The sequence below is a fragment of the Phocoena phocoena genome, chromosome 19, assembly GCF_963924675.1.
Source record: "Phocoena phocoena chromosome 19, mPhoPho1.1, whole genome shotgun sequence".
NCBI classification, from domain to species: domain Eukaryota; kingdom Metazoa; phylum Chordata; class Mammalia; order Artiodactyla; family Phocoenidae; genus Phocoena; species Phocoena phocoena.
The window spans coordinates 12,096,216-12,109,327 of record NC_089237.1 but is presented as its reverse complement, the minus strand read 5'-3'; the positions used below and the strand labels follow the sequence as shown (position 1 = coordinate 12,109,327).

General features: G+C 54.1%; 1 protein-coding gene and 1 non-coding gene across 2 annotated transcripts in view; both read right to left on the bottom strand.

Annotated features, from left to right (window-relative positions):
- Positions 1-1,597, bottom strand: part of ASPSCR1 (ASPSCR1 tether for SLC2A4, UBX domain containing) — a 30,736-nt gene extending 29,139 nt beyond the window's left edge. Inside the window, exons 1-2 of the mRNA XM_065897228.1 lie at positions 1,489-1,597; positions 531-586 (exon numbers count right to left, since the gene is read on the bottom strand). Of these exons, the coding sequence (XP_065753300.1) occupies positions 531-586; positions 1,489-1,590 (158 nt within the window). The 5' untranslated portion in view covers positions 1,591-1,597. The remainder of the gene's footprint in view (positions 1-530; positions 587-1,488) is intronic.
- A 10,195-nt stretch (positions 1,598-11,792) lies between these two features.
- Positions 11,793-11,865, bottom strand: TRNAE-UUC (transfer RNA glutamic acid (anticodon UUC)). Its single transcript has one exon. It is a non-coding gene; the product is annotated as a tRNA-Glu (tRNA).
- Between the last annotated feature and the right edge of the window lie 1,247 nt (positions 11,866-13,112).

The following is a 13,112-nucleotide window of genomic DNA, read 5'->3' as shown; positions in this document are numbered from 1 at the left end:
ATTTCTCCATGACCACCTCCTCTTGCCCTCAGAGCTCCACCAGGAACTTACACAACCAAATGCACAAAAGCCCTCTGCAGTGGGTAGAATGGTGGCCCCTAAAGAGACATATCCACATCTTAACACCCAGAACTCATGAATGTGCCTTATTTGGAAACAAGGCCTTTGCAGATGTAATTAAAGATCTTGAGATGAGGTCATCCTGGATTACATGGTAGCCCCTAAATTCAAAGACAAGTAGCCTTATAAGAGACAAAAGAGGAGAGACACAAACACACAGGAAGCAGGGAGGCAGAGACTGGAGGGAGGCAGCCACAAGCCCAGGGACGCCTGGAGCCCCCAAAAGCTGAAAGAGGCAAGAGAGGTGCCTCCCCTAGACCTCTGGAGGGAGTGCGGCCCCACCAACACCATCATTAGGGGCTTCTAGCCTCCAGAGCGTGAGAGAATAAACCTTGTGGGTTTAAGCCTCAGCAGGGCCCTGCGGGAAGGGTGGATGGATTTGGAGCCCGAGGCCCGGCCAAAGCACTCACTTCAGGTCGTACTCGTTGGGGTTGAAGTCCTGCCGATGGCACGTGTCCTCCAGGACCTAGGGGTGAGATGAGGGCATGAGCCACTGTATCTGGCCTGGTGGGCCCCGGCGGGGGTAGGCAAGTGCCACTGAGGCAGCCAAGGGCACAGAGTCCACCTCTTGGAGACCCGGTCGGCTCTGTAGGACTAAGTCTAATACAATCCAGGTGATGGACCGTCCACTCAACAGCTCCACACGTCTCACCTGCAAATCCTGCTCACTCTCCTCCTCCTCGCTGGGCCTGCTTTGTCAACCCAGCTCTGTGGGACCCAACAAACCGGGTCCCCAACAAACCCGGCACCACAGACATCTTCCTACACTCGGGGACACCCCACACACAGAGAATAAAGTTCAAACTCCACAGAGACCCAGCTCGAGTGGGTCCTAGGTGCCCCCCTGGGCGGGAGCCCCAGTCCCTACCCTGCACGCACTGAGTTACCATTCATCGTCTCAGTCCCCTGCACCACCGTGTACGTGCACCGTCCCCTACACATCAGGCCCAACAAGCATTTCCAACGTAATGCAATCGACGTCCGCCAGCTGCCCGGTGAAGTGCTGCGAGTGACTCAGCACACCCGGCCACAGCACACCGAGACGAAGGGCGACCCCGGGGTGGGGACAAGGTTCGGGGGCCCTCGGAGGCGGGCTCGTAGTACCGCGAGCTCCGGTGGGGGTGGCAGAGGCCGCGACCCCCGCCAGCCCCTGAGCGCGGCGCCCCCGCCCCCACGGACCCGGAGCCGGGCGCGGAAGTGGGCGGGCCCACCGCGCCAGGAGGCCGCTCATTGGACGTCACAGACCCCGCCCCGAGGGTCCCGCCCGGCTCCGCCCCCGCGGCCCTCGCAGGAACCGCAGGAGCGGCTGGCGCCGAGGCGTAGCCTTCGCATCCCTGCTTGCCGCCCGCCGCCCGCCCGCGGCCGCACCTGCAGTAGCACTGTGCTCGGCGTCACCTTCACCGTGTGGCGACGCCCGTTCGGGGCTAGCACCGATACCGCAGAGCCCCCGCTGCCCGCCGGGGCCGCCATCTTCTGCTCACGTGACCCGCCGCCGCCCGCCCAGCGTCAAATTTTATCCGCAACAGCCGGACGCACAGCCTCGCGGCCTCGGGGGCGGGCCCTGGGGCGGGGCGGGGCCAGCGCGCCTCCGGGCCCGCCCCTGCCTGGCCACGCCCCCAGTGCTTTCGCGGGGCCCGCGAGCGCGCACCCGACGTTAGGTAGGCGCGGTCACTCCAGCGCGGCCACGTGGCCCCGGTTCTGGGCCGGCGGTGCGGGCAGCGAGTGCGCCTAGGCCTCGGCTCCCTGTCCTCGCCGGCCCGTCCTGGGTCCCACTGCCCCCCTTCCTGCCCCCTCTGGTCCCGAGGGGTAGGGTCAAGCCCGGTACCCCTGCGGAGTGAATGTGTGCCGGCCGTGGGGTGGTGTCAAGGTCAGGGAGCAGCTGCCAGGAAAGGCCGACCAGAAACTCCAAACCAGAGAGCAGATTCAATGAAAGTCTGTGACGAACATTCTGCCTGTCCGTGCGCTCACTCTGCCAGCAGCTAAACTCTGACAGAACTTGTCCCCCAATTCCACCCGCCCAAGGCAGTGGAAGGGCCGGGAGGAGGGGCGTGTGGGATCCTGCCACCCCTCTGGTGTGGGTGCTGTCACGCCTTGGTGTAGCTGACACATCTGTCTCACAAGCAGTTTCATACTGACAAACAGACGACTGCATGCTTATGCGAGAAAACGGGAAAGCCTCAGGGTAGCCACAGCTCCACGGCCACCCCTCACAGTTTGCCTCACAGTCCAGAGGGCCTGTCTAGCACTCTGTGCAACCTCAGTGCCTCACCGAGCCACACACACTTCCTGGTCGCCATTGGCCAGTCCCCTCTCCTGAGGCCGGGGAACACCACAGGACACAGGACAGAGAAATTTTCTGGCTCAGAGACAGTGTCTGCTGACCTGCCCCACCCCCTCCTACCTGCTCACATGGGTCTCATCATCTATGTGTAGCCGAGTTCACGAGGCCTTGGAGCAGACACCTGTGGGGCATTTGTGACCACTGCCTGCAAGCTCTCAAACCCACCCTTCAGCCCAGCAGGGCCCCACATGCCGTTCTACAGCAGTCTGGCCCCAAGTTGCCCCCAACCTGGCCTCTTCAGCACTGTGGGGTTTCCTCAGAGCCTCATCTGCACTGGGACAGGCCTTTTGTGCCTGCTCACTTGTTTACTGGCTGTCCCAGGCCAGTCCCTTCTGTCTGGCCCTCCGCCGGCAGGCACGCAGAGCAGACCCTGGCACGGGGTGGGTGCTCTGCAAACATCTGTGAGAGGAATGACTATCGATGGGGGGAAAAAACGAATGCACAGTCCCCCGACATGTGCCTTCTCCTCCTTCTGCTGCCACTCACCTGGCAGGGGCAGGGTGCCCCAGGCTCAATGAGGTCTGTGTCCTGGCATTGGCACTAGGAGGTGGGAAAGGCAGAGCAGACCCGCCTCCCTTAGTGGCCTGGCTGGGCCAGACCTGGTGAAGACCAAGCAGGACAGACCAGACCCCACGGTGCTCCCATGAAGCAAGCCCCAGAGCCGACCCCTGGATGCCGGACCTCAGCTTGAGAAGCCTCCAGAGGCTGGAAATGCCCAGCAGAGGCTCCCCTGGTACAGGGGATTATTTCAGGCTGGAGGCAAAAATTCCAGGTTAACACACCAGCTCCACACCACAGCAGGAAGGACCCTCACCTGCCCGATGGCAAGTTTGCCATAGATTAGGACCCACACGCCTGGCCCTCCATTTGCTCTGTAGGGAGGCTGCCTCCTCGTGCTTACCTTCCTCAGTTCCTCACTGCAACTTGTCACCTTCCCTCAAGGCCCCATCGCCTCCTGTGGGTGGTCCAGGCACAGCTTTAAGGACGTGATCACAGCAGAGGTCACAGAGATGACTGTAGGGTCAAAGATCATCTTTGGGGGACTTCCCTGGTGGCCCAGTGGTAAAGAATCCGCCTTACAGTGCAGGGGATACGGGTTCGATACCTGGTCAGGGAACTAAGATCCCACATGCTGCAGGGCAACTAAGTCTGTGTGCCACAACGACTGAGCTCGCCAGCCTCAACTAGAGCCCACACGCCCTGGAGCCCTCACACCACAGCTAGAGAAGAGAAAACCTGAACACCACAACTAGAGAGAAGCCCACATGCTGCAGTGAAAGATCCCACGTGCTGCAACTAAGACCCGATGCAGCCAAAAATTAAATAAATAATCTTTAGGGGAAAAAAATCATCTCTGAGAGGCATTCAAGGCCCCAAAGGGGAGCCTCTTCTTCGTGCTCATAGTTCAGCCTCTCTCTGCAGCTCACATTTTTCTTTCCAAATTTGCCGTTTTAAAAAATAACAGATCTGTACATCAACTTTCACAGCAGCTTTACCTAATAGTCAAAAGCTGGAATGAACCTGGATGGCCTTCAACAGGTTGAGCAGTTAAACAATGTGGCACATCCACACATGGAGCACTGCTCAGAAATCAAGAGAAGGAACTACTGACACCGCAGCCTGGGTGAGTCTCCAGGGAAACACGCGGAGTGAAGAGAGTTGGTCCCCAAAGACTGCATACGGTACCATTCCATTTATATAGCATTATGGAAGTGACAGCATTTGCCTTTTCTCTCTGCATTAATATATGCATATGTATTTATATTTGAAAGTAAGTTGATGACATCCAGGCACTCTTCCCCCAAATACTGCAACAGCTCCTCCTAAGAACCAGGACCTTCTCCTTTTTAATCATAACCCAACACCACACCCAACAACCATGGATATAATGATATTATCTAATACACAGCCCACTTTAGACTTTCCCTTGTTGTCCCCAAATGGTCCTTTATAGCTGGTTGTCACATTGCATTTTGTTGTTGGGTCTGTTTACACTCCTTTAATCTACCAAAGTCCTGGGAATTCCCTGGCGGTCCAGTAGTTAGGACTCTGCACTTCCACTGCTCAGGGCATGGGTTCGATTCCTGGTTGGGGAACTAAGATCCTGCAAGCTGTGTGGTGAGGCCAGAAAAAAAAAAAAAAACCACCCTACCACAGTCCCTCTATTTTTTGTTTCGTTTTAATTTTTCATGACATTTGCATTTTTTAGAGCCCAAGGCTGGATCTGTGTGATCTTTTCCTGGAGTTAAACATTCAGTGCAGTGAGGCAGCACAGATGACAGCCCCCCAGGAGGTCCAGGATATCAGTTTGTCCCATTAGTGGGGACGTGCAGACTGAACCTCCATGTTCCAGGTCCCGTGTAGACTGAATAAGCTATGTGTGGGGTAATTCTTTGAGAGCACAAATATGTTTTTCCAAGAACCATTTACCCAGTGGTTTTAGCATCAGTTGATGGTCCTTGCCTGAATCCATCATTACATTTATGGTGCAAAATCACAAGCTTCCAACTTTATCGTTCCTCTACATTTAATAGGCATTTTTTGGTCAAGAATTTTTTTAATTCCTAAATATTAATATGAACTCATGGATTCTTTTTCTTCTTTCAGTTACTCTTTTTGATGCTCAAATTTGATCCAAATTTGGCCAGTGAGATACACACCCCCTTTAAGCTGGCTCCTGTGCTCCCTTGGGTGGGGGGGCAGTGACTTTTTATTTTCATATTATTTCAAACGTAGAAGTTGCAAGAACAGTAAAAGGAACTCCTGCATACCTCTTAGACAGACTCTCCAGTTGTTTACATGTCGCCCATTTGCTTCATCGTCATTATCTCTCTCTCTCTCTCCATATATATGTATATACGTTCTGAACCACCTGAGAGTAAATGGAGACATTGTACACCTCTGCCACTAAATACTTCAGTGTGTATGTCTCAAGAGCCAGGCCGCTCTCTTACTTCACCACTGAACTGTGATACAACATTGGGAGATCTGTCATTGATACCACACTCCGAGCTACTCTACCGTCACCTGTAGCACTCACATCTTTCCTGCATCTTTTCGATGTTTGTGTTGTTCTCTGAGCACTTCATCACTTCAGCCACAAGAAAGTATTTTAGGCCCCCCCAGGATGTCCCTGCCCCAGCCCTGAATGCCATTTCTCAAGGAAGCCCTAGTCCCTTTTCGAGGGGAATGAGATTTAGAAACCGAGGTCTGGAGCTGAGCACGTTCGTTGCTACCGGTGTGCCTCTGGTTTGTAGGCCCTCTCAGGGGACAGAACTAGCATCCTGAATTCACCACCCCTCAGTCTTCTTCTTCTTCCCTCCTTCCGTATTTATATTTGGTTGAATTGTATGAAATTGCCAATATTCAACCATTTTCAATCTACAAAAAAAGGTACAACCAAATATCCCCTTATCCACAGTGAGAACCCTTGTTTTCAGCAGCATCAATATATTTATTAATTTGCTCTGTTCCAAAATACCCTTCAGGGACTTCCCTGGTGGTCCAGTGGTTAAAACTCTGCACTCCCAATAGAGGGGGCCCGGGTTTGATCCCTGGTCAGGGAACTAGCTCCCGCATGCATGCTGCAACTAAAAGATCCCACATGCTGCAATGAAGATTCCCACATGCTGCAACTAAGACCCGGTGCAGCCAAATAAATAAATAAATATTAAAAAAACAACAACCTTCCTAATAGCTTTGGAATTACTACAACAATACTGCTAGTAACCAGACCTACTAAGGAAATCTCAAGATTTCTTTGTAGTTATTTTTGTCCTCAAAATATATCGTACAAAAGAAATACAGAGTATTGTGTTCAAAATTATTTGAATTAATTCTTTTGTGTGTGTGTGTGGTTATGTTAATTGGATACACATGTTCATTTATTACTGAATTTTAGGGTCTTTTTCACTCTTTTTTGATTTAATGTTATATTTTGATTATGAAAAATATTTATTTATTATTTGATTTGAATATTATTTGATTCAAAAGTTATAAGTATAAAATGACACATAGCCAGAAAAGGGTCCTCCTTCTTCATCCACTCCCACTCACACCCATAAGAACTAATCTTCTTCTGGTTCTGGGGTAGCTTTCCTGCCTTTTTGCAAAGATGAGCACATGCATGGAGCAGAGGCTAAGTGGACACAGATGCGGATTCTTCCTCTCCTTCCTTCTTACACAGCAGGTGACACAGAACATACCCTCATTTGTTCTTTTCTCTGCAGCCTACATGACCCACTCTGGGACCCCGTCTAACTCCGCTCCCCTCCACAGTGCGGTACACCCAGAGCACAAAGTCCTGGACGTCGTATAGGCTGTTACAGCATCCAGGCAGCCTAGGGAGTGGTCAGGGCATGGGGTCCCGGCTCCCCTACCTGCACCAAGCAGAGCTTTGACACCTCCTGGCTGCCCGGGCCTCCGTTCTTCATCTGTAAAACTCGACCCAGAGAGGTGGAGGTCAGCGCAGGTGAGCCAGACAGAACATCACAGGCGGCAGTTCCCCCCAGTAGCTGTGGGAAGCCCTGAGCCCAGTCAGAAGGTGAGGCTGGGGTCCTCACCCCAGGCTGCACAGAATCCTTTCAAGGTTGGCCTGGGTCCCACCTGAATGCTGGGGTGGGGTGTCCCTGGTGGGACCGAGGCTGTATTTTCCAAAGAAACAATGTCCCAGACTGTGGTTCTATTAGGACTTCAGGTCATAGGTTAAAGTTAAAAAGCCCATGGCTGGGCTGACCTGGGAACCGAAGCGCCTCGAACCTGTCTCTTTGGGAAAGTTATGGCTCATTCTCAGAGCAAGTGGCTTCTGAGGCTCTTCTGAGCTGGGCCCACGGAGGCACAGCCCTGCCCCACGCTGTGCTTACGGTCCAGCTGAATGCATTTAAAAATATGTTTGTAAAGATATATATAATTGTGGTTAAATTGCAGTTTAAATTTAATCAGCTTAAAATATATTTTTTTAAATAAATTTATTTATTTTATTTATCTATTTTTGGCTGTGTTGGGTCTTCGTTGCTGTGCGCGGGCTTTCTCTAGTTGTGGCGAGCGGGGGCTACTGTTCGTTGTGGTGCGCGGGCTTCTCACTGCTGTGGCTTCTCTTGCTGCAGAGCACGGGCTCTAGGCGCGCCGGCTTCAGTAGTTGTGACACACGGGCTTAGTTGTTCCGTGGCATGTGGGATCTTCCCGGACCAGGGCTCGAACCTGTGTCCCCTGCATTGGCAGGTGGATTCTTAACCACTGTGCCACCAGGGAAGTCCCTTAAAAATCTACTTTCCAGCATAGATCCTTTGGGAGTTTATCTGTATTATCAATAAGGCAGTGGCTTTCCACCGCCAAAGAAAAAAATGTAACTTCCTGGTGGCTGCGTGCTGCTCACTCTCACTGCTCTCCACAGCACAGCCTCCTTCAGCCCGTCCCCCAAGCCTTTCGTCAGCTCCCTCATGTCATGAGGGCTATGCCCACATGTCACCTGCTGGGGGACTTCCCTGACCGCATCCCACCTGCCACCCTCTGCCTGGTTTTCTCGTTTTCTCTCCCCTCCTGACAACACATTGTGGAGCCCCTTGGGCAGCTGTTTTCCATCATCTGCCCCCTCACCCCCAGCAGACAAGCCTGGGCCAGGGCTCCGGTGAGTGAGTGTGAGATCGTCAGGGACCCTTCCCCCGTGCATGGAGCTGCCCTACATCTGGTCTCAGTCGGTGGCCTCCAGGCAGGGCAGACACCTTGGACAGGTAAGAACCTCGGCTCATTCTCACACATGCAAGAGAGATCACACTATCGATTTCACGAAATGAGCTGCGTTTCTACGTTGCCACCCTACCCGCTGGCAGAATAATCAGTGCCCTTGACTCAGGAGCTTTCTGGGCCCTCAGCATTCTCCTCTGAGAGATGGATCCTGACTCCTAGGTGGAGGGTGGTAGTGCTTCTGCAAGATGGTTTAAGGAAAGTGTTCAGCATAGTTCCCACAGCCCTCTCACAAGTAAGCAAACACACTGGGGGCCGGAGAGGACAGGGAAGGCCACCTTCCTGCTCCTCCTCACCTCATCTTCCTCCCTCCCGGGCAGCGGCGAGACAGCTGTTCCCAGGCGCTGCTTTGAATTAAAAAGTGGTGTGGCCCTTTAAGAGAAGCATCCGCCACCCCCGCTGCCCTGCTGCCCCCTTTGAAGTCCCTGGCGCTGAAAGGCTCCCAGTGGCAGATCTGAGGGTTTGTTTCTGCCTCCCCAGAGGCCACGTGCGGATCATAGGGTGGGAGGGAGGGGGGGGCCGAAGGTCACAAGGCCGGCCAGGCCTCCCTGGCCGGCAGCCGCTATTGCAGCAGGCACTGAGGACCAGCAGGCTGCATGGAGGGGACCAGGCGGCTGGAGCTCATTAGGGCTCAGCAGAGCCAGCAGCTGGGAGAGCTAAGGAGGAGATGTCTCCCGCCCTCCCCGTGGGCCGGGGGCAGCCTGACTTCCCCAACGCCCTCTCACCTATACAGTGAGGAGCATGCGCTGGCACTTCGGAGACGCTCTGGCGACACCCCAAGAAGCCCCATCTGCACAGATGTGTAGGAAGCCCCTCCCATCGCCATGACCTTCCTCCCCCCAGCTTTGGAATATGGCTGGTTCCAGGTGGACCCAGGTGGACCCTGACACGCCACAGTTAGCTGAGGTCAGCTGTGGGTTGGCATCCAGGAGGGTTCTTCAGCCAGGACTGCCCACAAGCCAGGTGTGGCTGTGTGAGGGGGTTGGGCTGGCGCAGGGGCTCTCAGAAGCTGGCTCCCAGGGGTCGAGCCTGGGGCCAGAAAACGCTACTTGTCCTCTGTTCACCAGGCACCGGAGGATGGGGTTTGCAGCAGAGTGGCGGGAGCATCTTGGACTCAGCTTCCTCCCGCTCTCACCCATAAGTAAAGGGGGCTCTGACTCCCACATGTTCCCAGTCCTAGGGTGAGGTGTGTGTGGGTCTCTTCTGCAGGTGACCCCAAGGCTGCTCAGGCCAGGCCTGCAAATGGCCACCGATTCCCAGGAGAGGACTTCTTCTGGCATCATGCCTAGGAGCTGTCTATTAAAGCCTGTAACTGACCAGGTGGTCCCAGCCCCACCTTCCCCTGCCCCTGCACCAGATGGCTCCAATGGACTTTTCTCATCAAGGCCCCAGGATGTGAGGCAAGGGGGGTTCCTACTGATGGATGGGGGGGCTCGGGGAAACCAAAAGTGTTCGAGCTCTGTAATTGCACGGCCTGAGCTTAAGGCCCCTCCCCCAGCTCAGAGCCATCGGTGGGCTCTTGCCTGGCTATGGAGCGGGGTCTCCATTCAGGGCAAGCCACTGGGGGGAGTGCAGTGGTCTGCCCCACTTCCCTGCCCTCTTGGGCCTCGGAGGCCAGCAGCTGGGATGCAGAGCCGCCCAGGTGGTTGTGTGAGGCGGGGCGTCTGAGGCCCGCAGGCAACAGCTGGGCCCCAGACGGCAGGCAGCAGCTGCAGCACAGAACAGCCTTGTGCTCTTGGAGCCCTGGGCTCAGGGCCCTCGGGGATCGCCAGGAAGGAGCTGGCTGTGTGATATGGGGCCGTCCCAAGTCCAGGCGAGGGCACTGGGTCTGGAGCTCCTGGACATCCTGAGGACCTGAAGGCCCAGTCCCAGGTGGGATCCCCTGCACCACTGACTGTCCCCACCATACCTTCCTCCCCAGGGCCTGCCTGCCAGTCTGGGCCCCAAGCCTGCCTCAACTCGGGCCCTAGGTCTTGCTTCCTGAAATGTGCCATCTCTGACGCCCCCTTCCCAGGAATTGGGCACATGTCCATGTGTGGACCGCAAGTCTCATTGGCCCCCTCTGTGCTCCCTTCCTTATATCTTCCTCCCCAAGGGACCAGCCCCTGAACCCCCATCCTATACCTGGGGATGCTGCTCCGAAATAGGCAGAGGCCCCCCTCTGGGCTCTCATTTTCCCAGGCCTCCTTGCACCTGGGCATGCATGCGATCTTGACCAGAAGCACCTGCAGCCCACCTGAATGGGAGCCAGGAAGCCAAGAGGCAGGAATGATACAGAGCCCACCCTGGACATGGCAATGGGGGGGGCTGGTAAGCAGAAGGGTGGGTCCCACGTCCAGCATATGTGGTGTCCATGGCCCATGGGACCACTGCAACAAGGCAATTTGGGACATTGTTCCTGCTTCTCCTCCTCAAGCTTGAGTGTTGGCCCTCCAGACATTCCATGAGCCCCCGTGCCCAGGACCTCAGTCTACCTTGGTGTCTGAAGGATGGCCAGCATCCACCAGGGAGCAATAACTATCAAACAAGTCCTGCCTCATTTCATGCTCTCATGACCCTGGAAGGCAGGTACTATTCTCGTCTCCACCTTACACATAACAAGCCTGAGGTTCAGAGAGCCAGCTGCAGGCCCTGAATGCAGAGATAGGCTCCCAGTCCCGCAGCTACATCTCTTAGTGTGTGGGCCCCACAGACATCTGTCTAATGAGTGAATGGGGGCATGTACATCCCATGTCCCAGCAGGATCTCCAGGGTAGGACCAGCCCACCACGTTCATTCACCTGCCCCGCATCCCTGCCAGTCACCTGGTGCCTCAGGCCCAGCCTGCTGACCATCATTGGTTAGACCCATTGGTGTTTGGGGTTTTTTAGGTAAAATTCATAATATAAAACCGCTTCAAGGTGTACAACTCCATGGCATTTAGTACATTCACAGTGTTATGCAACCATCAACATGATCAATTTCAGAACATTTTCATCACCCCAAAAATAAACCCTGTACCCATTAGCAGTCACTCCCTGTTCCTCCCTGTCCCCTGGCAACCAAAAGTCTGCTTTTCTATCTCTATAGATCTGCCTATTCTGCATATTTCATGTAAATGGAATCATAAGGTATGTGGCCTTTTGTTTCTGGCTTATTTCACTTACCTTAATGTTTTTAAGGTTCGTCTGTGTCATAGCATGTGTCAGTACTTTGTTCCTTTTTATGGCTGAATAATAGTCCATTGTATGAATGGACCACATTTTATTTATCCATTTTATTCATTATGGACGTTTGGGTTGTTTCTCCCTTTTGGCTATAGTGAGTACTGCTGCTGTGAACATTGATGGTCAAGCTTTTGTTTGAACACCTGCTTTCATCTCTTTTGGGATTATACCTAGGAGTGGAATTGCTGAGTCATGTGATAATTACACATGTAATTTATCGAGCAGCCACCAAACTGTTTCCATAGTGGCTGTACCATTTTATGTTCCCGCCAGCAATGCACGGGCTCCAGTTTCTCCACATCCTCACCAAGGCGTGCTGTTTTCCATTTGTTTTTGTTTTTGTTTCTGTTTTTGGCCATACCACATGGCTTGCAGGATCTTAGTTCCCTGACCAGGGATTGAACCCGGGCCCTCGGCAGTGAAAGTGCCGAGTCCTAACCACTGGACCACCAGGGAATTCCCTGTTTTCCATGGTTTTGATCACAGCCATCCTAGTGGATGTGAGGTGTTATCTGAACTGCTGCTGTTTCACCAGGTTCCCCTCCCTCCCATGTGTCAAGGCCACAGTGGCCTCTGGGCTGAGTGCAGGCAGCCTGGAAGCAGAGGCCCAGAGCTGAGCTGAGTGGCTCCCAGAACCTGCTGTCCTAGAAACCTCCTCCCATATTTTGGGAGCTGAAAACTCTGAGCTGGCGGAGTCTGAGGTGCAGAAGGTAAAGCTGGCCCTTGAGGGGAGGGAACCCAAGGACAGAGCTAGTCTGTCTGAGTCGAGAGAAGGATACAGTGTGAACAGCCAAGGAAGGCTCTCTCAGGGGCTGTTACCACCAAGAGTCTGAGTTGGGGGTCTAAATCTTAAAGGGGAGGGTGTGGGGAAGGCAGAGACACAGAAGGACAGGGAAGTTCTGGGGAAGACTCTTCACTTCTGCTAGTAGTGTTGAATAAATCAAACGGATTCATTTCGGTCAAAGTGCAGGCTAAATCTCATTACAGCAATACTAGCGAGTCCAACATGCATGCTCCCGCCTCGCACCGGAATTTCATTGGCAATTGTAACTGCCATTCCCACAGCACCGAGCACTTTCATGCAAGGGCTCCCGTAATCCCACAACAGCCCTCTGATGGAGGTACGGTCATTGCCCCGCTTTAAAGAAGAGGAAACAGAGGCACACAGAGAGGTCACGGGCCTTGCCCAGGAGCTCCTGCCAGGAAATGGCTCAGAGCCAGGTCTGTGTGAAGTACAACCCTACACCGTCTTGCCATCCGGCTGGAAGCAGCATTTCCCTGCCTGGGACTTGGAATAACAGGCTCCTAGACGTAGAGGGTTCCTGGGGCGTGTTCTCCCCCATGCCTAGGAACACCTTCGCGTGGGGGACCTGTGTTTGAAATGCCTGCCTCTGGCCAGTCCCACGCAGGGCCTATATATTGACCTGAAGACAGGAGGGTGGCAAGTGTGGATTTCCAGATGAACAGCTCACTCTCAGCTCTTCTGCTGGCATGTCTGAGTCTCAGTTCCCCTCATCAGGAAAATGGGCGCCCAGCTGCACCACAGAAGCTTGTGGGGAGGACCTCTTTTTGTCACAGCTGCTCTCTCCTTCACTGAGTGACCCCAGCCAAGACCGACATCTGGGGCACCTCAGCCTGATGTTAGGCTTCGAGGTTTAATTTACCGCTTAAACCTCACACAGCAGCTCTCAAGGACCCTGTCT